This window comes from Physeter macrocephalus, chromosome 8, assembly GCF_002837175.3.
Source record: "Physeter macrocephalus isolate SW-GA chromosome 8, ASM283717v5, whole genome shotgun sequence".
Taxonomy (NCBI): domain Eukaryota; kingdom Metazoa; phylum Chordata; class Mammalia; order Artiodactyla; family Physeteridae; genus Physeter; species Physeter macrocephalus.
This window is the reverse complement of record NC_041221.1, coordinates 25,134,441-25,160,493: the sequence shown is the minus strand read 5'-3', so window position 1 is coordinate 25,160,493 and position 26,053 is coordinate 25,134,441. Positions and strand designations below refer to the sequence as shown.

General features: G+C 45.3%; 1 protein-coding gene across 3 annotated transcripts in view; it reads left to right on the top strand.

The window, feature by feature from the left end:
* The window catches only part of CTNND2 (catenin delta 2), a 453,358-nt gene that overhangs the window by 302,374 nt on the left and 124,931 nt on the right, over positions 1–26,053 (top strand). For all 3 annotated transcript variants that reach the window (XM_007115618.2, XM_028492809.1, XM_024125559.1), the window contains 2 exons: positions 10,926–11,043; positions 17,361–17,546. In XM_007115618.2, the coding sequence (XP_007115680.1) occupies positions 10,926–11,043; positions 17,361–17,546 (304 nt within the window). The remainder of the gene's footprint in view (positions 1–10,925; positions 11,044–17,360; positions 17,547–26,053) is intronic.

Sequence of the window (26,053 nt, the reverse complement as noted above, 5' to 3'; positions counted from 1 at the left end):
ACAATGAGCCCTCAGCTTAGAGAAATGCTGATGGCAGCCGTCTGACAGTAAACACCCAGAACAAAACCATATTTGGGAGGGGCTGGGGGATTGCACGGAGCCTGGTGGGGTAGAAGTAGAAGCAAGAGGGAAGACACCAGAGTAAATGCACTTCTTTGCCTCTGATGATACTTTTGAGTTTTTTCATTGTTGTTACTGGGACTCAATATGTTATCTGTGAGTGATCAAAGCAATTATGAAAACAAGAAATGCACCTCAAGGAAAATGTATCATCTGGATGAGTGAGCTTTAAAAACTCACATGGATTCCCAGCTTTAATCAGTGTTTAAAGTATGATTTGTTAAAACTTCCTGTAAGTAAATAAATTGAAAGACTACCTGACTGCATATGGAGAATTAGGTGATGACTTGGAATGAAAATTAGAAAGGTGGTTCTCATAATAGCGATTAATAATCCAGAACATAATGCCACATCTTGAAAGTGTTCAAACCCACAATCTGACATTTAAAAGGCAAGTAGCCAATTACCTATAATCCCTTATTAGTCAGCTTTGTTCTACTTCTTAGAAGACGGAGGACTCAAAATACACGGAATTGGATGGCCTCAGCATTACTCATGATTTATTTAGCCACGGCGCTCATTTTCCTGGAAGCTGTCTGCTTGGTGAAGTGAATACTGCATTTCTATTTCACAGTTTCCTAGCATATTTATTTATTATATGTGTTTTAAAACTCAGGTTTTGTGATTTGTGTTAACTCGATCTGGTTGATCACTGGTTTCGCAGAAAACGAAGAAAACACTGTTTTTAATTCACGTTTGAACTTCATTTGCGTTTTGACCCGTGACATTTTCTTTTTGCTGTTGTTGCATTTGTAATCAGGCCAGGGCTGGCACATGGTTTTGTTCTATGGAAATGCTCACTGCAGTGGTGATGGTGGTACCTAGACTTGACGGGATGCCGAGGTGCCAGGACGGAGGTGGGATCTGGGGGCTTCCAATGTGAGTTGCATCCTGATTCTGAGTCTGCGCTCCAGAGAGAAGAGCCCACCCCAGATGTACCTGAGTGAAATATTTCAGGAGTTAGTGGGAAACAGGGCAGGTGGGCATCGATTGGGCCACATGGCACCGCTCCAAGCTCACGATGTGGTCCGGTAACTACAGGCTAGAAAACAACTGTGGGTGTTCACAGAGCACAGAAAAAATCACGGGCACAATTAGGTTCACAGGTAACGGTTTTAGCCACACAGCATTCACCTTTTTTTTCCCTACAATTTCCTTGTAATTTAGCCCAACAGGAGACTTTGAGCAGACATTTCATAGAGCACTTAACTCTGTGGCGTCCATCCATTTTAATTGGAAGCGTGGAGCTGAAGCCCTAGGTAGTACTTGACAGCAGTTGGGTGTCTGTCAACGCGGGTGTCTCTGGCTCTGCTCTGGGCATCTCTGGAACAGCGGGTGGGATGCACGGCTGACTTCAGAAGGCACGCATCTCGGTGGCCCTCAAAAGGGACAGCGTTGAACAGTCAACGTCAGAGGGGCTCCTCCGTCTCTCTCTGCTGGTTTACGTTCATGAATGGAGGTGGCAGTGTCAACAGGGGGCCTTCACTCTGAGGACAGCGCGGCAGCGGGGTTTACTGCTGGCCCGGTACGTGGTTGTTCTTTAGGCCACTGAAGCATTCTGTCTCTGCAGCTCAGCAAAGCAATTACTGAGCTATCACTGTCCTGATTTATAAAGAGATTGCCTTCCTTGGGAGAAGACAGTAAGGTGCATAGCAGGCATCTAAGCAGCAAGACTGTGCTAATCTTAAAAAAAGGAAAGAAAGAAAGAAAAAGAAAAAGGGAAATTGATTTCTCTGGAAATTGTTCTGACTTGACTCTAATGAAGTACCAGCTTTGAAAACACATATGCAGAGAGAGAAATCAAGAGCTTTTCAAGTAAATTCAGCCTCCCGTTATTTGTACCCAATAAAATTTGTGGAGGTGGGGCGATTCCTAATGCTGTTCCTACCATTTGGTACTTAGGGTTAGCATTTCAGATGATGTTCTGGGAATTCACTTAAAGCAAGGAGGCCTCACTACAGACTTCACTCAGTCAGAGCTGGGAAGCTGCCTCAGTTCTCTCCCTTACAATCCACGCACTCGTTTCCCACGCAGTGTAAAGTACCAGCTGCTGCACTTTCTGTTCCCTCGAAGCCGTGAAGACTGAGGTTTTCAGGCAACTCTTCTGCCAGAAAGAGGACTGGCAGAAGTGAAGGATTTCAGCTAAGCAGGAGAGCAAGCTGATACCCACTGACCTGGTGGCGCCCTTGTGGTTAATCAGATCAGAGATGGGAAAAAAAAAGCAGCATACTTTATGGTACATCATCATATCACATCAGTATTTCCTGTGCAGAGGGCCTTAGTATGCTCTGAGTTACATAGAATATCTCCTGGCCTTGCACAGTCGAGGGCAGCACCTCATCCCATTAGGAAGAATTTTTATTGGCTTATATATGGGGTATTTGGGACTTGATCAAATCAGTACAATTATTTGATCATCTGGAACTGTCTTAAAACTTGCATGAGCCCATTGCACATAAGCAGTTTTCCAGGGAAAGGATGGAGTGTGAAACATTTAGGGATGGTGTTGAGAAGAACTCCACTTACCCTTGAGTAAAAGCTAAATGCTGTGTATTTGTTTCTTATTGCTGCTGTAACAAATTACTATGAACTTAGTGACTTAGAACAACACAAATTTATTATCCTACAGTTTGTTTCTGTGGATTGGAAGTCTGACTCCGGTCTCACCAACTTAAAATCAAGGTATGGGCAGGGTTGTGTTCCTTTCTAATGGCTCTTGAGAGAATCTGCTTCCAGGCTCCTTCAGGTTGTGGCCAGAACCCAGTTCCTTGTGGCTGTAGGACTGATGTTTCCGTTTCCTTTCCGGCTGTCAGCTGGAAGCCAGCCGCCTCTCTCTCATCTTTGCGTGTGGCCCCCATACGTCAGAACCAGCAACGGGAAGTTGAAACTTCATGCTGGGATCTCTCTGACTTCCCTTCTGCTGCATCTCTCTGACTCCAGCCAGAGAATGTTCTCTGCTTTTAAGGCTCATGTGATTAAATTGGGCCCACAGGGATCATCCAGGACAGTCTCCCTAGTTTAAAGTCCATAACCTTAATTCCAGCTGCAAAGTGCCTTTTTCCATGTAAGGTAATCCATTCAGTGTCCAGGGATTAGGACATAGACATCTTGGGGGGCCATTATTTGTCCACCACAGACCACCCTCTGGTCCCCAAAGATCCACATCCACCCCACGTATTTTCATCTCATCCCAAGGTCTCATCCCAATTACAGTGTCAACTCAAAGTCCTAAATCTCTTCAGCTCAAAAGTCCATAACCAGAATCATCTAAATCCAACGTAGATGAGTAACCCATGAAGTACAGCTGCTGGGGAACAATTTCTCTTCACCTGTGAACCTATGATTCTAAAGAAACAGGTTATCTGCCCCCAACATACAGTGCTGGGACAGGCACAGGATAATAGTTATAGACATTCCAGTTCCAGAAAGGGAGACATGGAAAATAAAATGGAGTGCTGGTCCAAAGCAACTTGGAAACCCAGCCCAGCAAATCCCAATTGCAAGGTTTCAAAGCCAGGGACTTATCCTCTGTCATCCTTGGCTCTGCTCTCTGGGTAGGATGTCAGAAAAAGGCAACACTGGAAATGTTTCTGGAATGACTTGAATTCACCAGGCAGGTGGGGGGAGCCCAAATGTCATAAATGTTCACCTGCGTGTTCCTGCTGAGCTACACCAGGCAGGAGGAGAAGGTCGGGTGATGCACTGCCTGGCACTCAGAGCAGCCCACCTGGGCTGCCAGCCGCTAGATGTCCAGGAGGACTTAGCACAGGTTATGTGGTTTGGTAAGAGCATCAGCAAGGTTACGCTGGTGGACCATGAGCCCGCCATGGTTTTAGTAGATACAAGGGGCTGGCTTAGGATGCCAGGCTTAGTAAAAATGTATCAGCTATGTGCCAGAGTTGATATTTGCCACGGAATGCCACCTCTCCCTGCCAGGTCCTATCCTCCGTTCATGCCGAGAGTGGCCCAGAGACCCCACCTCTGCATGGCTGTGCTTGGTTGCTATTTACACAGGCTGTTCACCTAAAACTGCCCCTAAGCCCATGTGTACCCCTCAAATTTGAAGGTACTTTCCACTAAATTTGCACGAAATGCTTTCTTACTAAGAACGCATGTAGTGTACCCTGTGTTCTTACTTCTTAAGTCCCAACCCATGACTTGATGCTACAAACGTTAAAGAAAACAGTTGATGTCCAAGTTTACAGAATTATAACTTAAGCAAAGATTTTAATTACACCTTAAATAAAGGTGAGTCGTAAAACTTCCATCCATGTCATCCTGTGTTCGCTTTCTAGGAACATCTAGATTTCACTGGAAGTGCCTGGACATCACTTCCAAGGGGGATTGGTTCCCAGAGTCTTCATACTGCTAGTTTCATGCCGATGATATCAGATTCAGCCACGTCAAACGTATGTCTGCTTACTTTCCTAGACTGTGAGCTCCTAAGGTCAAGGGCCAGGTGTTTTCCTCTTTATCCCAAGACTTGGCACTGGGTGTGGAGCACAGTAGGTGCCAATCAGGGTGGGTCGTTTTGTTGGTTTGAACTGATTTATCTCTGCTACCCTTTCTTCCTAAAATGGTTCCGCAGGGTCCATCTGGCAAAACTCACAACTCCTCCAACTTTCAGCTTAACATTACTTACTACACTAAAAAGTTTAAAATAACTTGGATGTCTATTAATAGGATAATAATTTTAAAAAATAGGCAATGTTACGCTTTTGAAGGACACAAGCACAGTGCCTGAGGAATCACTGTGGCAAAAAGCAAAAACGTTCCTACCAGTTTTATTTGTATGAGTAGAAAACAATCTTGAATGATGAACACCAAATGGTCACAGTGATGTCCTTGGACAGAGGAGAAGGAAAGTGTGGATGTTTACTTTTACTGATGCGTTTCCCCCCGTTGTTTTAATGCGTTTACATTAGTTTGAGATTGTTTACCAATCCGTGATCAAAGTTAAGAAAATGAGGTTGTCAGCGTGGCTGTGAAACCTTCCATTCCTCCCCACCCTCTCTGAGTGCTTGCGGTACAGCACATCCCCCATGGTGCCTCAGTGGTCCACATGGGGTCTCACTGACCCCTGGGTGGGAGGCTCTGAGCGAGAAGCAGCTGAAGCAGTAGACATTTATCTCTAGGACTCCGCCCAGGCCCTGAGCACCTGGCTGTGTGTCCCTGTGATGCAGTGATGTCAAACCATCCCTGTAGGCTCGTTGCGGATGAGGAGACCGAGAGAAGGCATTTATGTGCCTTCACCCCTAGGTAGCCCCATACCAGGTACACAAGAGCATCCATCTTCATCGAGGTTACTGAGTGATTAGAAGGAAACAAGCTGCTCCCTTTCTACAGAGAAGCTACAAATCAAAAGGATGAGCCCTAGTGGTTTCTGTGTCACAGCTCCTCTGAGTAAAGAGAGAGGGGAAGGACAGACGTGGCAGGGCTCACGCGACACCCAGGACCCCGTAACTGTCGCACCTGGAGTGAGGGAATCTGGCTGGGTGGCTCTTGCTGTGTTGACCCAGCTGGCCGGACAGAGGACCCCTTCCTCCCAGGCCCTGCACACTCAGCTTTCCCAGAGAGGAAAAGATGGGGTTTTCTGGTCGGTGATTTTGGAACCCAGAGACGAGTTCTCCCAAGGCCTTTTGGAGGAGAGAACGAGGCATAGCTGCTGTTTCCCCAAGGAGACAAATACACTTGATTCCTGGAACCCAGATTTGGGAGCAGTGTCCTGCTCACAACCACGGCACTGCTGATTTTGATCGGAGGTTCTTAGTGACACCCCCTCCCTCCGCATTTGTGACAACCGAAATGTCCTTTGGTGCCCAGACATCAGTAAGTGTTTCCCGGTGGCAAAATCACCCTGGCAGAGTAATTCTGGTCTAGAAGGAGACAGACCTGAAAACAATCGTGCATCATTTCATTCAGCAGTCACTCACTGAGTTCCTAATCAGTGCTATGCACTGAGGACCAAGGAACAGACAACTAGAAGGAGGATGCATCCCATCCCTCCCCCGCATCGTGGAGGGACCAGCTTGAACATCAGGTCTCCTCTGTGCTGTCTTCTGTGGGGGCTTCTGCCTCTCCCCCTGCCCGTCCTGATGGGTTGGCATCAAGGCCCTGCTCAGTGTGTGGCTTCGTATTTCAGCTTTGCCTCCAGACTACCTGTGTTTCTTGAAACGATCTCTGCTCCGCTCTCTAAAGCCCACTGGCAGCCCCATCCCACTCTTGACACCTGTATATAGTCTCAGGAACCCAGCCCGGATCCTGCAGAGACCCAGCATCTGGGCTCTGCTGATTATAAATTGGGAAATGAGACAGAGTTGCCCAATGAGCAGCACCGCAGGGTTGTGCGTGGCTGTAGGGAAGGATGGTACGGAGTTTTAGCGGGGCTGGAATCCAGGACTCCAGGGGCTGGGGTTTGGCCGGGTATGAGATGACCCCCTATGGAGGCCAGATTATAAAGGCCCAAGGATCCGTTGGGGTGGAGAGGAGAGGAGGTAACAGAGAGCACAGCAAGACAAACTAATCTCAAACCAGAAAATTCTTCCTACAAGCCTGAATGTGTGGTGGGTGTGACACTGGGAAAGCCTGGTTGGCTTCAGGTGGTGAAACTGTGCACTTCCCTCGGCACACGGCGTGGATGATCAATATTATTAACAAGCATAAGAAACTTCAAACTGAACAAGTTTCCTCCCCCAGATTATACACTTTGCAACTGCTTTCTCTTTCTTTGCTAATTGAGACAGCCCTGAATAATCCAGGATGGGGGTTGTAGTGGCAGAGCGCAAACCGCGAGGTAAGAAGGCTGCACTGATGGTGTAACAGACATCTGATACTTACCCAATAAGGGTGGAGCACAGAGGTCAATCAGTCATGGACTACATGTGAATTCCAATCCCGTGGAAGAGCTGAATGCGCATGTAATAGACAACTGGCAGTGAGCACCTTGGCCGTGTCGGGCACTCGGGTGCATGTTGGGTGTACAAATACCCTCCTGAAGGCCCCGAGGCAGCAATAAGGTCACAGCCTAAATAGTTCCAATTCAAAATCAATGGTGGTCAATAATGGAGATTCAAAGAGCTAAGGGAGTATGGAGAAGGGGGAGATTAATTTCAAGTAGATTGATTACTCAGAATCTCATCCCTTGGTTTTCTGTGTGATTTGATCCCCCGTATCCTGACCGTCTGAAGTGGCATAATGCAAACCAAAGTCTTTCGTGTAAATTCCACTTTGGATCCTATGAGCACCGTATATTGAATTTTTTTTTTTTTAATGAGCGTAGTGAGTGATGAAGTCTCCGAGTAAAGAGATGTGAAACAGCACTGAAGATAGAGAAAATAGAGCAGTTTAGCTAGTTACCTTTGAATAGAGAGACTGTAAGAGATTTTATATCTTTTAGTTGTAAGATATAAAAATAAATTGTGTTTATTTTTCATCTATGAGATAAAAAGATTATAGAATCTACTTTAAGCAGAAATTGCCAAATGACATAGCAACTGGCAGTTCAGTCAAGATTACAGAGATGATTTCTAAGGAGTAGATATTATAGCATCATTGTGCTTTTTACGAAATAATTGCAAGTCTTTGTTTCAGTGTTACGTTTATGCATAGAATTTTGCTGCACCAGTTTCTAGCCAGACATGGAAATCACCTCCCTCAAGACGAGCAGAAGATGATTTAAGTACAACAGGAGGGAGGAACTTTGTAGGTCGGACATTGGCTCTTTATCAGATACCTACCTGGGACCATAATTACAACTAACTGTTCAGTGACCAACACATAAGGCTATTGGGATTTTTATTTTTAAACAGTGAAATACACAAGTATAGTAAATTTTGTGTTGGGACAGGGGGGAGGGAAGGAAAGGAAACCTCCTCTCCTCCAGGGTGAAAAACCAAAGGTAATCTTCTGATATGTTTCACTTGTTCGGGAATAGTTGATAAAAAGCGGAAACCCAACCCCAAAGGCTTGAAGGACACTGTTACTCATTGAAAAAGAGCCGTGTTCACACCTCTGTTCACTTCAAAATATATATGGAGCCTCATGCTACCTGCAGACACTGTGGTAACTGCACTCTCCCCTCTGTTTCATTGCGAGGGGTGGTGTTTATGTGTGTGTCCTAATTACTTCCTCTTCCCTACTGGGACCTTTTAACTTATAATATTAGTCTTTCTCATTTCTCAGTATCTTACACATTTTAATATGTAATATCTTACATATTTTAATATAGTAGGCAGTTAATAATTGTTTTTAATTGTGGAGGAGACTAGACTAGAACAAACCAGAATAAGAAAATGCTCAAATTAATATTGAAAACATGTAATGTTGACAAAGTTGTTAATTCCTGATCTTTCCCATCGGTTGCCCCTGCCCATTCATTGCCTACCATTGAAAATAGGGCTGATCAGGAGGATGTTTATTTGTGAATCAGGAGGCAGCCTGCCCCCATCGTGAAGCCACTCAAAGGAAAGACTGAGCATTCGTGGATAAGGGGAAAGGCTGGAGGATATTCGAGACTAAGGTGCACATGAGCTATCCCTACAGTTCTTTCAAGTCCAAATTCCATTCTTCTGTCTTTGGAAACATGACCTCATCAAAGCATGAAGAGTCAGGATTTTTTTTTTTTTTTTTTTTTTTTTTTTGTGGTATGCGGGCCTCCCTCTGCCGTGGCCTCTCCCGTTGCGGAGCACAGGCTCCGGACGCGCAGGCCCAGCGGCCACGGCTTACGGGCCCAGCCGCTCCGCGGCACGTGGGATCCTCCCAGACCGGGGCGCGAACCCGGGTCCCCTGCATCGGCGGGCGGACGCGCAACCACTGCGCCACCAGGGAAGCCCGAGGAGTCAGGATTTAAGACTGACGATCATTCGTTGCACCCGGTGTTCTTCAGACCAAAGAGGTCTGATTGGAATTTTTTTTTTTTTTTGAATGCTGTAATGATTGGAATTTTTGACAAACCTGGTACGCTTACAGTGTCGAAGCTCAACCTGGTGAAAATCATTTCAAGGAGAAATGGTCTAAAAATGCTCTTTTACGAAGACCATCCTTCTAATAATAATACCAGTGTGCCTCTCACCACTTTTTCTTTTGCAGAAAGATTTCTTTCCTCCCTCCCAGAGATGCTGTCAGAACGAGGGTTGGCCACCCCAAGGCAGAATCTATAACACTTTCCATAAAAATGCTGCCAGTATTTGCTCAGTTATGTTATCTAAGGAACTGAGGAGTTTTGTTTATATTTTAAGATCCGCAAATGCCAAAAATACGAATGTGAATTGAATAACCTTTCCCGGTGTTACATTAAAACACTCATAGATCGTCTTTAAACATGTCTGCAGAACTTTTTAGATATTAAAGAAAACATTTATGTTCAGTAGCGTTTTAGCATTGAGCCTATTTTTATTTTGATTTAATTCCTAAAAGGTATAGTCCATGTTGTACACCAAGCCTGAAGCCTTTGCTTTCCCGTCCTTCACAGACCTGGGTTTGTTCTAGCTTCTCCACCTACTACCTGTGTAGCCTTGGACAACCTCTCTGAGCCTCAGTTCTCTTATCTGTAAAACAGAATGAAGTCTAACAGGGAAAGATGTTGGAAAAATGAAGTGAGAACACTTGTGTCAATTACAGCATGGGTTTGAAGATTCATTCCGTTCAGCTACTCCTGTGTGCTCTAAGGCCACAGGTTCTTGGAATCTGCCCCATGGCTGGCCCCAGCAGTCGCTGAAGAACACTACCCTCCCCAGCCAAACCCTCCCCCTAGAAGTAGAGTTAGAGCTACTTTAGTTTAGGTCTTCATTGCATCACCAAGTATGCAAATTACCGGACTCCACCAGTGATCTCAAGGTGAGGCCCAGCTCTCTCCATGAACATGCCCTCCAGGTGATTCTGATAATAGCCATAGCTTGAGAACCATTGCCCTACCTAGATCATTCTCTCTTTCCATCACCCTTCCCCACAGTTTCTAAATTTTTTCAGCCCCTTTGTACCTTCCATTAACTCATCCCCTCCAGCATCCCTGTAATAGCCTGTGCTATCTCTCATTCAGTTACTGCAAAAGTTCTCTGCTGGAACTGAATCCTTAATCACGGTTGGAGAGGAAGACCAGAACACCCTCTCAGGTGGTGGAATAACTAAAAGCACCCAAAAGATTCACCTTTGACTAGATTGTCTCATGTCTTTTGTACCTTCTGGAAGCTCTCTCTGTCTCCCAGCTGTGCATTTCGTTACAAGGGGCCCCTTCTGTTGGCTTTAGCTCAGCCTGTGCCATTGTAGGAAAGAGTTTGGGCAACTCCTACCCATAAAAGGTGCCATAGGCATCCCGATGACTAAATTTTCACAGAAATCTCTGTGTTCTTAGAATAAATTTCTAGAAGTTTACCTCTGGCAGGGCCAAGGTAGGTATCTTTTTGAGGCAGGGGAAATTAGATCTCTAAAATACTTCAGTAAGTTGAAAGCTTTGTGTTTGAAAAGTATTTCAAACTTCTCAAAGAAGAAGAATCCTTTGAATCAAAGAGCTTCTGATTCCCTGGTCGATTGTAAATGAAGCAGACCTTGAAGACTTGGCCAAAGTCTCCCTTCTTAGCAGTCACAGGACTCTCACGGATCACGTGTTTGGAATTCTGCATTCTCCATTTAGAGAGTTTCCTTGCAGATATCTGTGACTCACCTAATTCTAGGATGCTTTTGTGGAGGCCGTCCCCCCTGATTAAATTATATTCTTGGTAAACCTGAAAAGGCAAGGAAAGTGTTTTGATTAAAACTATGAGAGGAGGTGACCACCGTGAAGGGCGCTGACACATCCTTTTGCTTTGCAGGAATGTTAGTTCAGCCGGAGAGGAGGCCCGCAGGAGGATGCGGGAATGTGATGGGCTCACGGATGCGCTGCTCTACGTGATTCAGTCTGCGCTGGGGAGCAGCGAGATCGATAGCAAGGTTTGTTGAATTTGCATAGGTGAAGCATCTTAGAGAAGAAGGATGCCCAGGGGACCAAACAGTGGCTAACAAGGATGGAGAGTTAATGCGATGTTTAATACTTTCACTCTGAGATCTATATCGACTTTTAATCCTAGCCTAGAACTAGACACTTAATTCTTGATTAGTAGTGAATAAAAATTTAGATTAAGTTATAGTAACTACAGGTGTTCCAGATGAGTGTATAAACTCTCACATACCAGGTTGCCCACAATCTTCTAGCTTTATTTTCTAAAATCCATTGGCAAAAGAAAAAGAAATATTGAAACTACCTGAGAGTTGAATAATCCTATATTCTTACGAGATACCTTTTGAACAACTTAATTTTTTTAAAAATTTATTTATTTATGGCTATGTTGGGTCTTCGTTTCTGCGCGAGGGCTTTCTCCAGTTGCGGCGAGCGGGGGCCGCTCTTCATCGCGGTGCGCGGGCCTCTCGCCCTCGCGGCCTCTCTCGTTGCGGGGCACAGGCTCCGGACGCGCAGGCTCAGTAGTTGCGGCTCACGGGCCCAGTTGCTCCGCGGCACGTGGGATCTTCCCAGACCAGGGCTCGAACCCGTGTCCCCTGCATCGGCAGGCGGATTCTCAACCGCTGCGCCACCAGGGAAGCCCCGAACAACTTAATTTTGTCCAATGCCATGTAAGGAATGCCTGATGAAGTCTAAATCTCCAGTTGCGGCGAGCGGGGGCCGCTCTTCATCGCGGTGCGCGGGCCTCTCGCCATCGCGGCCTCTCTCGTTGCGGGGCACAGGCTCCGGACGCGCAGGCTCAGTAGTTGCGGCTCACGGGCCCAGTTGCTCCGCGGCATGTGGGATCTTCCCAGACCAGGGCTCGAACCCGTGTCCCCTGCATTGGCAGGCAGATTCTCAACCGCTGCGCCACCAGGGAAGCCCCGAACAACTTAATTTTGTCCAATGCCATGTAAGGAATGCCTGATGAAGTCTAAATAAATGCTACATAAACGAGCCTCTCAAAACATTGATCACCGGTGTCCATTCAGTGCTTTAGTTCGCAAACCAAAATAGAATTGGGTGGGCTTCACCGGTGTTCGAGCCATTTTGTTTTGTCTTCACTTGTCTTTTGATTGGTTTTGGTTCGTTTTCAATAAAATATTTGTAATTTCATAATACCCTGATATCAACACAGACTTTCCTGATGCTTTCAGGTAATACATGTGATGAATGTGATACCTTAATAAGACCTAATACATGTGGTGCCTTAACAAGACCTTCTCCAGAGCCACTGTGTTGACACTGGGGTCCAGTTCTTTGCTGGGGGCCGCCCTGCGCTCTGTGGGACGTTGAGCGGCATCCCTGGTCTCCACCCACTAGATGCCGGTACCATCCTTCCCGCAGCCCGGTTGTGACAAACGAAAATGTCTCCAGATATACCGCGGGGAGCCAAAAATTGGCCCTGGTTCTGAACCAAAGCCTCAGTCCCATGGTTTTTAATACCAACTCTTCATCGGAATTGCCTTTGGAACATTTAATAAATGCATGTGCCTAGACCCCATCACAGCCCCCTGAGCGAATCTGAGTGTCCAGCTCTCGTCTCCGATTTCTATTCCTCTGAAAGTTCATCAGGTGATTCGACGTGCATCTTGGATTGAGAACCGCCTTAGTAGATACGGCTTTCAAATGGACACTCGTCGGGAATACAATATAATGCAACTCAGTTGTAAGGTCAGATAAAGAACAAATAGGAGTGATTTTATCCATGTAGTTACTCACGGGCCTAGGGATGATTTGGCATGGCACTTCTCAACCTTGACTACACATCAGAGTGACTGAAAAATTTAGAAAATTACTAAAAAAAAAAAAAAACCTGGAAAACTAAATTACTAGCAAAGCTAGAAAATTACTGATGCCTGAGCCCTACTCCCTAAAGTTTAGGACCCCTGATATTTTCTGGGACTCTAATCCTTTGAGTACCAGCTGACTCCAGTTATGACACTGTCTGTCACCTTATCACCGCCACTCAGTTACATTTGCATCCATTCATTTACCGTGTACGACATCAATTTCAAAAGTAAAATATGATAGAAAAGATTTAATCAACCTCTCTTGTAAATGCCCTTAACAGCCATTTTAGACCTTTTAATATCATTGACAGGAAAATTAAGTCCCTAAAGAAGCAACCAGTCAAGATGTCTTGAGTATTTACAGATACCTGTTAACACAGTGGAGGAATTTTGAAAAGAGCTACTGAAGGTAATTCATAATTCACAGGAGCTGCAATGCAGGCAGGGGATAAGCCTTATGGATCCCATGCAGGCTTTAATACTGTCGGGCCCTTGTAGCTGAGAATAAAATAAGAGTCAACCGCCTCTTGTCCTGGTCCAGTGCCCACCACCGGGTGAGTAAGGCAGCCTTCAGGAGCATGGTCCCAAATCAGAGTTCTGCGAGGCACGCACATCTTTCTTCTGACGTGTCAGAGGACCAGACTCCTCAAACTCTCGGGAGACCTTGGGGAGTCTCCTTGTTAATGTCCACATTTCCCCCAAAAGAGGAAACTGAAAAACTGAAGACCATTTAGGGCTGAAGTCAGAAAACTCAGATGTTCCTTGAAAATAATGCCATTTGCAGCAACATGGATGGACCTAGAGATGAGCATGCTAAGAGAAGTGAGTCAGACAAGGACAAATATGTGATACCGCTTATATGCAGACTCTAAAAAATATGATACGAATGAACTTATTTACAAAACAGAAACAGACTCACAGACTTAGAAAACAAACTTATGGTTTACCAAAGGGGAAAGATGGGAGGGAGAAGGGATAAATTGGGAGTTTGGGATTGATGTACACACCACTATATTTACAATAAATAATCAACAAGGACCTACTGTACAGCACAAGGAACTCTGCTCAATATTCTGTAATAAACTAAATGGGAAAAGAATTGGAGAAAGAATAGATACATGTATATGTATAACTGAATCGCTTTGCTGTATGTACACCTGAAACTAAGACAACATCGTTAATCAACTATGCTGCAATAGAAAATAAAAGTTAAAAGAAGAAAAACCAGAAGACTCAGATATTCCTGATTGAGCAGCAAGAACACTGAGCTTGGCCCCAGGAGCGTGCTGGAAAATGTGCCATCTCCTCCTCCTGATGACCAAGGACAGGGCCCCGGGTGACCTCAGCTTCGAGACAAGGAGGATCCTTACAGCTGTTGAAAGGATCACATGTGATAAACTACTCAGCAGTGCTCTGCTGGCCAGAATGTGCTATTGAGTTTTAACGTATTATTATTGTCCCATCACTTTCCACTCAGCCCTCTGCTTGGCCACTTCTGAGCTTTCTCAGTGACAATTAGAGGAGGGAAAACTGTGCATGCTGTCTTTGAGGCCAGCGAAGTTAATGAGTGAAAGAGCCTGGGTTCCACGCACGCTCTCAGCTCAGCTCCTGTAACTGGAACAGTTTGTTGAACGGGTAACATACGGTGGAGCGTTCTACAGACAGCTTCCAAATTAGCCCTTTCTAATAGAAAATAAGGAGTCAAAATGACCCTGGTGACCAAGAGGAGCTACTGAAAGCTCTGTTGACAGCAACGGATATGGAAACCAAAACCACCAGCTGCCACCCACCTTCTGCTGGTGTCCCCAAGGAGGGCAGTGGCTGTCTTCTTTTTCTTCTTTTTTTCCTGCCCCTGCAGAGAAAAGCTCTTGGCTTGGTAACCCTCCCAAACCAAGCTTAAGAAGAGATAAGTTCAACCCCTGGGGCCACCCCCATCCTTCCCTCTCTACCACTTCCTCCGTCTCCCTTCCCCACTCCCCATCCCCTCTCTCTCTCTCTCTCTCTCCTTTCTCTCCCCGCCATCCAGCTTCTCTCAAAATCATCCCTCAGCCACAGGTAGATTATAAAACATTTCTCCAAACGGCGGATTTATTCCCCAGTAGTCATTTGTTAAACAGAGGCATGGAGCGCCCCCAGGGAAGCTGAACAGCAGGATGAGAAAGAAGTTTATTCTCCCAAGTCTTTGATGTAAGAAAAATCAGTTTGAGCTGATTGAAAAATCGTTCTGACTTATGCCATAACATTTTTTTTTCAGGGAGAGACTTTTCTCCCTTTCATGCATTGTCCTGTGTTTACCTGCTTTCATGCCGGTTCCTTTTTCGATGCTGAGAGGATGCTTGAAATAGAAAATCAAGTTGACTCAAAGCCTGTGGGATTAGCAGCCCATGAAACCTTGAGAAGCTGACAAGAAAGGTTTGGAATGGCAAAGGTCCAGAAATATACCCTGAAAACTGGTTTTCCTGCTTGCTTTTCCTGCCCCCAGTCAAACATATACAGTGCCTTTTGCCAGATTCCAGTCATAGGTGGGAACAGTGCAGAATCTGGACCCTGGCAGCCCTCACCGCCCTTCCAGTCCCAACCTAGGACTAGAAAAAGTGGTGCAATCTGGTATAAGTTACAGAAAGCTTCAGACCTCATCTGTAAAATGGAACGATCTTCCCTGCCTTGAATGGTGGCTGTTGCACAGTTGGTGCCTGAAAAACGATAGCCAAGTTGGCATGCTTTTAAAAAGACAACTTATCTCTTCTTTTTCAGATTTTGTACGCCTGAAACTGACATGACATTGTGAAACAACTGTACTTCAATAACAAGTTTAAACTTAAGCTTAAAATGTAAAATAAAACTTATCTCAGTTCAGTTTTTTTTCCATCATTATCTTGTCCTTTGTAAAAATTTGGTATTTTTTTTTCCCTCTTCCCTCGGTTCCTCAAATCCAGGACAAAGGTCAAAAGGTTGATGCACTGGTCTGAGTGTTTGGTTCCCCCAAAATCCATATGTTGAGACCTAATCTCCAGTTTGGCAGTGGGGACTTTGGGAGGAAATAGAAGCACAGAGAGATTTCACACTTTGGCCAAGGTCACACAGCTCATTAAATGGCAGAACCAGGACTCCATCATGGACCCATTAGATCTAGGTCACAAGCTCTGGACCTCCCAGGAGTACCACCTCCACCATTGTTAATGATATAAATCCTTGGGTAGCACTTGCCTTGTGCCAGGAACTCTTCTCAGTACCTACATACCGGGTTAGTTTCCTGTTGCTGCTATAACGAATAGCCACAAACATGGCAGCTTAAAAACACAAACTTATTATCTTAACCATCTGAGAGATCAGGAGTCCAAAATGGGTCTTTTTGGGCTAAAATCAACGAGTCTTGACAGGGCTGCATTCCTTCTGGAGGCTCGAGGGAGGCATCTGTTTCCTTGTCTTTACAGCTTTTCAAGGCCGCCCACATTCCTTGTCTCGTGGCCCCTTCCTGCATCCCTAAAGACAGCAATAGCAGGTCTCGTCCTTCTCACGCGGTTTCACTCTAACTCTTCTGCCTCCCTCTTTTGCTTATAGGACCCTCAGGATTCCATGGCCCCCCCACCCCGGATAATCCAGGGTAATCTCCCCAACTGATTAGCAACCTTAATTCCCTCCACCACATAACCTAACGTATTCACAGGTTTCGGAGACTAAGATGTCGACCTCTTTGGGGCAGAGAGGTTTATTCTGCCTATCACATGTAAATACTCTAATTCCCCTATTCCACACAGCAGCCTAAAACGTGGCCACTATTCTGGCCGTCTTACAGAGGAGGTTATGGTCACGGAGATATTGGGTGCACTGTCCAAGTCACACAGCCAGTGGTCAGAGACCTAGGGTTCTACAGCTGTCCGGCTCTATGTGTGTCCTTAACCACTGTTTAACACCCCTGCCAGGAAAATAGGAGCACCAGCCATCTCGAAGAAAATCAGCATGGAAACATTGATGCCCCCAGGTGAACACGGAACCTGGCTTGCCTGGGACGACCCTGGTTTGCACCTCTTGCCCTGTTTCACTCCCAGAAAGTGCCCTGGTAGATGGGAAATGTTAGTGTCACCCTCCCAGAGCTGACAGAAATCCAGTTATCTGTGCTCTTGGTGGTTCTGAGCCCTAGTCCCCATGCGGCCGTTGTCCGTAAGTGGATGCCATCTGGGACCTCCCGTGGTTGTGGGTTCTTCCTCGCTCCCAAGTGAATTTCAATCAATGACAGCTGCTTATAAAAGGACCTCTTATTGATAAGTAGTATCTTTGGGGTGAGAAAAGGTCTGAAGACGTTTCCAAGCTTCTCTAAATTCTTTCCACTGTGGCTGTCAAGGGAGCCTTTAGGGGCAGCGGCTACATGCATCCAAAGAAAAATGTGTGTGTAAAGACGGATTGCTTTTCTGGGTGGAGGAGTGCTGGTTAGTTTTTATTCACTCCTCCTCCTTTTTTTTTTTTTTTGGATTCTCCAGACCGTTGAAAACTGTGTGTGCATTTTAAGGAACCTTTCGTACCGGCTGGCAGCAGAAACGTCTCAGGGACAGCACCTGGGCACAGATGAGCTGGACGGGCTGCTCTGTGGTGAGGCCAATGGCAAAGATGCAGAGAGCTCCGGGTGCTGGGGCAAGAAGAAGAAGAAAAAGAAATCTCAAGATCAGGTGATGTGGGGACTCGCAGCTGCATGCCATCAGCCCCTGCCCTAATCACAGCATGCATGTTTCGTCTGTGTCTGCAGGTGCAGGGCTCTGCGTTTCTAACACGCGGTCACATCACTAATGCGTCTGCACAGGCTTTCCGTGGGGATTTCATAGCTGAGACAGTGGAGCGTTACCTGACTCCCCTCAGGTTCTGCAGCCACGCCAAGATAGGAAATTTCAAAAAGGGAAAGAGCCGCTTGAGTCCAGGGCAAGCTCTAAGGTTCCAGCTCACACGGTCGAGTCAGATGCAGGCACTGATTCTTCTGGGTCGATGCAAACATTTATTGTGATCCTTGTGGGGGCAGGTGGGGGCCTTGCAGGTGGTGCAGTTGCACAGGACAGGTGTGGTCTGAGAAGGGAAGCTGAGGAGAGAGGCACAGAAATCCAACATGCACTGTATAGGTCATTTGGGACCTTTCGGATATGCAATCTTGCACTTATTGTTGGAAAACGGAGTAATTCACAGCCCTCCCAACAGAATGACATTAGAAGCTTGGCCCTGGTGGACAATTCCGATTACTCCAGATAGCTGTCCGGCTGGAGAGGCCTCTTCAAAATGGAACGGCCTTTCCTCCAGCAGCTGTCGGTTGCCCTGCAGTGAAGTAAAGGCCCACAGGCTGTGATTCTCAGCCTTGGCAAAAGCAGAACAGCCTCCATCCCTGCCCCTCGGGAGCCTTTGGGAGGTAGAACCCCTCACCCACCAGGCCCCCAGGTAAGGGAGTAATGAGAAAAAGTGCCCGTCCCGCGGCTGCCAGAAACCCCTGCTACTGAGATCTTCCCTTCTCCGGACTCTGTGGTCATGTGCCCAGCCTTCCCCTGTCACTGTGGTTATACCTCCAGCCTTGCCCTGGGCGCTATGGTCGTATCTCCAGCTGCTGAGGGTCCTGTAAACCCGAGATCTGACTGTCCTCAGGAGTGGATGACTGAGAAAGTGGGACAGAACCCCCAACATGCTCGCTTACCAGGTTTTTAATTCAAAATAAATTGGCAAAAATACCTGTTTAGATCACAGCACACTATTTTCTAAACTATTTTTGGAATAGTTTAACTCGGAGTGGGGGTTAAAGGAACTATTTTATTCACGGTAAGGATTAATGGGAATGTGTCCTTAAATATAATTCCTACATTTAACCTGAATGTGTCAGTGTTAGCATTTTTGTAGGTTACAGTTCTCAAGCTGTTTGTAGCCCCTGAGGCTCCAGGTCTTTCTACAGCTTCTGGATCTGTATGTTCCAGCTTAAACACGCCTATAATTTAGGAGATACGGGCTCATCGCCTCTCTGACGGTGACCTTCCGCTCTGAGAAATAAATCCCCAGCCCTGCTTTTTCTCCTGTCCTGGATCAGTACTCTTGTGTCTTCCATCTCCCCCTGAATTGGAGGAGCCTTTTGGGAGGATTGAGCCGTGGTTCTTAATTCTGCCTCTTAGAACCCTCCTACCAGGGGGGATGCAGTGCTTAGCCAGCATCTGCCATGTGCCGAGTATTATACTAAGTGATGTCACACACTTCAGTTATCCTACCTGGTACTTAAGGGTGCCAAACTATTATGGGTTCTGAATATTTTTCAATATCAAATAACTTAACGATGGCCTCACAAAGGTACATGGGTTCTTCTCATGGTTTCCTTTTGTGGTATTGTGTACCATGGGGCCCAGTTCCTACACTGCTTTACCCTGGAAAGCAAGCTCAATAAAGTTGAAAGGAAGAAAAGCCTATGGGCAAGAATATAGTGCTTTACAGTCTGCCCTGGATCAAAATCACCTGAATCTCACCTACAACCTAACGATTCAGAACCTCTGGGATGGGCCCAGGCAACTTTGGAAATCATATTTGTGGAAGTCCATTCATATGACATTAGCCTTGGCAGGCAGAATGAAAGAAAGAAAGAGAGAAAGAGAGAGGGAGAGAGGGAGGGAGGGAGGAAGAAAGAAAAGAAAGAAAGAAAAACTTTAAACTGAGGTTAAATTCACTCTGATTTCATGGTTTTCTCTTAGTCTTGGCTTAGATTTTGAAGCACACCCTTCTGATGGCTTCTGTGCCTGGCCCTGGTGTCTCCTTTAGTAAGATTCTGCCCCGACACTGAACCCTTTCCCCAACTCTGCCAAGGTGTGCTCACGTGGCTTGAGGTCTTTCAAATGACAGGTGAGATTAGGAGTTGATTGGGTCCAGAGAAGCCAGGGGTCAGAAGAGAACATTCATGGACATCACCCCAAGATAGAGCCCTTCTTCCAAGGTGTTCGCTGCTTCCATGAAACCTCACGGTGAGCGATATTCTACCTCAGAACGCTGTACTTCAAACCATAATTTATGACGTCAGTGAGCTCTCTTCTAAGTTCAGTCCACTAAAGTGATGAGTAGAATCTTATGATTTTTGCCTGAAATCTAAATGAAAATGTGTACAGTCTGTTCCATTTTTCTTCTTACAATATTATTTTAAGGGAGAAAAAAAGAATTTCTTTGAGAAAGTTTTGCTGAAACCACCATTAAGTTAAAATACAATGGGACTTTGTTGTTTATAAAGAAGCTTCAAAGTTATTTCAACCAAATGATAGTTTTAAAAAATGTTTTCAAACTGTTCTCCTACATAATACAAAAATATTTTGAAGTGCCAGGAAATTCAGTATCAAGCTTAATGAGGATGTAAACAGATGGAGTTCTAGGTTTGCAGCTATAAAAATGGTCAGATATAATACATCCCCTGGAATCTCTACTGCTCATAAAGTCAGTCTTTTTAAAGAATAGGTAGTGATTATAGAAAGAGTATAATACAAAGTGAAATGAAGACAGAGGTATATAGAGATACAATGCAGATAAAACCTGGCCAGTTTAGTAAAATATGTGTCATATGCAAATACAAAATATATGCATGTACAAAAAATATGTTTTTTTAGAAAAAGTGCAGTACATCAAAGATGATGGAAGATAGTGACTGATGCTTCTCATATGTATTGGTAAATTTTCTACAATGGGCATTAGAATTGTAATCTTTTCAAAAATTTATTTTAACATAATATTCAAAAAGGAACTATATTTTAAAATAATATTCAAAAAGGAACTAACTGACCAGGTCAGTGTTTGTTTATGCAAATGTATATGGTTTTTTTTCTCTTAAATTTGAGTTGCCTCCGAGAAAGGCATAAGATAAAATGAAAAGTTATCTAATCCATGGCAGATCCTTCCCAGGACAGAGGAGCCAGAGATTTTACCAGGAAGCAAAAGTGATGAAAATCATAATATTGGTTTAGTGATTGACTCTGTCACTTGCTGAATTCCAGAAATTTATGTTGACTTTCACCTTGGGCATTGGTGTTCTGTACCTTTGGAAAATACTCTACTTTGCAGGTCAGATTTAGTTATAATAAAAATCTTGGAAACTTTTTTCTTTGAGATCCTTGATGGGGATAATTCAAGAAAATATATGATGTAGAACCATCAGACGTAAGCCCCTGTGTGTGGCTGTATTGGACACTTCTATGCATCGTATTCTGGTCCAAAAGGACGTTGCAAATTCATTAATTTCTGACTTTGTGCTCAGTGCCTATCGCTGAATTATAAGAAATGACTGGTTTCTCTAGTAGCTCTTTGCAATCAGGCCCTCCGCCAAAGCAGTCTACATGTCATGTGCCAAGAGGCATATCTCACCCGGCACAGTCCTCACCGCCGCTGGCAGGACTTTGTGCCGGCAGCCTGGCAGAGCAGGGCAGGGGTGGCAAGCCGAAGATTGAGGTCCAGGGAAATAGCAGTAGACATAATTGATTTAGCTGCTTTCCCACCCTTTGTAGAAATAAGCATTTTTGTTTGTTTTTCTATTTGGGATGTGGCCAGGGTTCCTGCGATGGTGTCCGGTGATCAGTGTTGCTCCAACATGGATTAGAGGTAGCAGGATACCGCTGGCTGATGGCCCGAGCAGACCTGGGCCTTCAAGACCTACTCTGTGTGAACTTGACTGTGTACAGAGAAACCCGCAGAGAAAAACAGAAGTAAAACAAGCAAGATCCCCTCGAGTTCAAAAATCTCTCTTCTGCTTGAATCACCTGTGAATTTTTTAGTTCCCAGAGATATTTATATATCCACATGGGTGAGGATGTAAACCTATCAGAATTCAAAGATGATTCTGATCCAGCATTTTTATATGATCAACTTTCTCTCTCTCCTGATAATCTTTGTTTAGTGAGCTGGGATCAATTTAAGAGAAGTATTATTACTCTTTTTCATCTCTTTTCTAGGTTGTTGGTGCCAAATGCATAGATTGTGGGGAGTTTCACGTAAGATATCAGCATGATATCTTATCCACAAAAGCAATAGTATTGGGCTTCCGTGTAAACCCATTAAGGCCCCTTAATTTCTTCCATGACTATAGACATGTCTTCGCAGAGGCTCAAGGCCTTTACCCTGCACACTTTCCCAACCCAGCCCAGCCCATCTCAGCCCAGCCCAGCCCAGCCCAGCATCCCGCAGGCCAGCTCCTCACTTCTGCTCACGCTGCTCCTCTGTCCAGCGTTCCCCTTCCCTTCTTCCACTCCTTGGAGAATTATCCTTCAAAACCAAGTAAAACATCACCTCCACCCTTTCAAGAGTTCTCCCAAGTAAAAAGTGAATGCTTCTCTAGTCTGCATCTGCATGGTTGTAGTTAAACTTCTCCTCCAGTGCTCATCACATTATCAGTCACATGCAGCAGTTGATCTCCTAGAGGGAGAATTTTCTGAGGGGAAAGACTGTGTGGGTCTTCTTTCCGTCTATGACATCTAGCCCAAGGCACAGCCCCAGCTGTGCTGAATGGCAGTCCAGCTGTGGTCCACTGGGGCCTCTAGCTCTTGCTGTGGGGTTGTTGCCAGTCGGTCGTCCCAGCCTCATCCATTGTCCTCTTGGGACACTTGGCCTCCATGGCTGCTGTGAGCCAGGAGCACTGCATAGCCCTTCTCTTTCCATTTGTGGTTCAGGCTGTTCCTCAGCTTCTCATGGCAGTGCTGCATTTTATTACCTTCTGACTCTGCGATCACCAGCAAACCTAATGAACATTCTAGATCATGGTAATCATCTGAGAACTTGCAGTTCATGGCAACGAGTGTAGATGCATGTATCTCAGAGTACCGCTGGAGAAGCAGTACTTTGATCACACCAAGCTAAAAGTTGCTTAGTTCTGAAGATGTCAGCGTGTGTCATACATAAATGGGATTAGATGCCATGAAATCCCATCCCCTAAAAAGTTTCCTTGGAGTTTCAGGACTTTGTATTGGGGGCCGCCTCAAGAGACTCACACATAGCCCACTGTGTCCCATGGATGATGCTGCTGGCCCAGAAGTGAGACTCTGAGAATAAATAGCAATCAATGTCCCAAAGCACAAAAATGAATTTTATTGCTAGTTTAAATCAGTACATTGCAGATTTGAATTTTAAACTTACTTACATTTTAAATAAGTTTCTCCTTGAGATAAAATATATATTAATTATAAGTAAAAATATTATATCTATAAAAATATTCTAAATAACTTCAAAATTTTTTATAAATTATTTATATTAATAAATACATGCACACGTAATATGTAAACAATATACAAGTAAAATAGCAATAAGCTACAAGAAGAAAATAATGCACACCCCCCCCCCATCATCTTCCCTTCTACTGTGAGCCACAGTAAAAATTTATACCTGGGCCTCTAATCCTTTCTGATCTCTTTCTCTCTGTATTTATGCATAGTGTTGTTTAACCTTTCAAAATACCATTATATGATATTGGTTGGAGTGCGAGTTCAGACACACCAGACAGCCAAGTTCATAGTGACTTAGAGAAGACAAGTGTATTTCCCGCTAATGTAAAAGTCGGCGCTGCTGGCGGCTCTGGTCTGCAGAATCTCCGGAGGCTCCTTAGATCTGTCATGCTCACCTCTTTAGGATGCTGCCCTCCTCCTCATGGTACAAAGATGGCTCTCTATCCAGAGTCCAGGAGCAGAAATGGAGCCAAGAAGACAGAGGGGAGAACCCTTTCCTCTCGAACTGCCCCCGCTGAATGTCACACATATCACTGTTGCCTACACCCTCTCCATCTGGATGGGACACATTAGCACCTGAGTTGCAGGGGTGACTGGGATGTGTAGTATTTTTGTAGGGCAACCGTGACCCTAGGTGAACCTTGGGCATTCTCTTAACCAAAGGGAAAAGCGGTACAGTGGCATACTAAGGGGGTACAGTAGGAGTTCTCTACCTCAGTAAGGAGGGATATTTTATCATTGAAATTGTTTAGAATTGTCTGCACATGGTAATAAGAAAGACCAACTTTCATCCATTTTGCTGTTTGCAAATTCTCTGCAGACAGTGTAGCCCCCGCTTACCTGCAGCCAGGTGACTGGCACACCACTGAAGGGAAGGACAGGTGTGGGGGCAGCCCCCACCCTGCCTCGCTCTGCAGGCTGTTGTAGATACTTTATCCCTTGGCTCTGCATGACCTCTCTCCTGGCCAGTAAATCGTCTACACCAGAATATGGAAGGGCTACCAAGAATTCCATTGTAGGGGTCTGCCCTGTTGTATGAACCCGTCCCCGATGATCAGAAAATTCGGTTGCTCCCAAATTTTAACTAACAGAAACTGCAATAAACATCCGTGTAGTTAAGTCTCGCCTATATCCTTAATCACTTCTCAAGGATAAATTCTTAAGAGTAAAACATCTAGTTTTACTTTTACAAAGAATGCTTTTAAGGCTCTGGCTACATAGCCAAAATTTGTCTTAATCGCTCTGGGATGCCAGTGACAGACAGTGAGAGTACATTTTGATTTGCTTTATTATCACCTGATGGATCTGCCCCTTTGTGACGTTCTTGATGCTTTTAAGTCCTCGTTTCCTAATATCACAGGTTGTTCTTCTTTCTCCCAGGCAGTTTCCGTTTCCTTATTAGTAACCATACTCTCTCGTCTGTGGCTTAATACCATTTCCTTTCTAACCATCTGCTGACTTCAGCTGCCGTTCATTCCTCAGGGCTGGTAGCAGTGTAGTCTCGCTCTGCTGTCACCTCAGCATATGCCAGGAGCTTGGCGACTCAAGACATGCTATTTCATGTCCTCAAAGCGATAAATCGCACGCGCCCACAGAGACCACGGCTGCACATTTTTGTGCGGTGACTGTCCTTTGCCACTCCCTGTGAGTGAGTGAGATGCTTCTCCTTCCTCTGCGCCTCTCATCTAAAATGTATTCCATCACCTAGAAATGCTGCCTTTCCACTTTCAGTGGGTTTACAGCCTTAACGCTCAATTTTTGGTGTCTCATTTAGTTTGTGTTTACATTTTACCATTCAGTACTCCACGCCGTCAGTCAATAGTCTGTGTCTTACAGACTAGACCTGGGTTTCTCAACCTTGGCACTGTTGACATTTGGAGCCGGGTAATTCCCTGTTGTAGGGCTGTCCTGGGCATTGTGGGATGTTTCGCAGTAGCCCTGGCTTCTACCCAGTAGACACCGGTCAATAGCACCGCTTTCCCTAGTTGTGACAACCAAAACTGTCTCCAGACGTGGCCAATTGTCCCCTGGGGTGTTAAAATCACTCCAGTTGAAAACCACTGTATTAGACTGTCTTTGAGGGATGTATCACCAAAGATATAAACAAACAAGACTACAGGACTACTTCAAGGAAGCTGGCGAGTCAGGGACAGAGTACCTTGAAAAAGCAGGTAGTGGGGTGGGTCATAGCCCAGGTTTCCCTAGATGTGGATGAGAAGTTAGGAGCAGAGAGAATTCTAGGTGAGCATTACTAGTGTTCCAGTTGGTTCCATCAGGATGACTTGGGGAAGCAGCGGGCGAGCCCGGTGATGTAGACCAGCCTTGATAACGCTCCTCTGTGGTCACAACACAGTGGCCGCCTTGTGCCAATCTCCGGAGCTGGCAGCATCGCCCGCCTCCCTCCCGCCTTCTCCTGAGGGGCGTGCGCCCACACAGGCACGGAGGTGAGTCAGCAAGGCTGTCCCTGAATGTCTTTTGTTCTGAAGCCTTGTTTGGGAAACACCACAGCCCATCTCACCTTTAAGACAGGTTTCTAATCTCTCAAATGCAAAATTCCCCGTATCTTTTGCAAGGAGAGCCTGGAGACACGTGTACCACATGAATACGAGTCACTGGCCATCACCTCTGCCCTCTCTTTCCGTAGGTTCAGCCTCCCTGTAGTCAACCTCTTCTGAACAGCTCCCAGGGGAAGTCAGACGCCCGAGCTACCCTTTCCTTCCAAATTCCCAAGCGTCAACACAAAAATCATTTCTCTTTTGGCTTTTGACAGTTGCTTGGAGTTTTTTTTTTAATAAGCATTACTTCCATTCCCTTACCCTCTTCCTTTTCCTCCTCCCCTCCCCCCATTAGTTGAAAGTGATGATGAAACACGATCAGGGCAAAAGTCAATTAGTAACTGCTGTTCAAACCAGATCAAGCAGAAGTGGCCAACAGTGGATGGACTGTGTTTAGGTTGTGGCTTTTCAAAGGATTTAGCA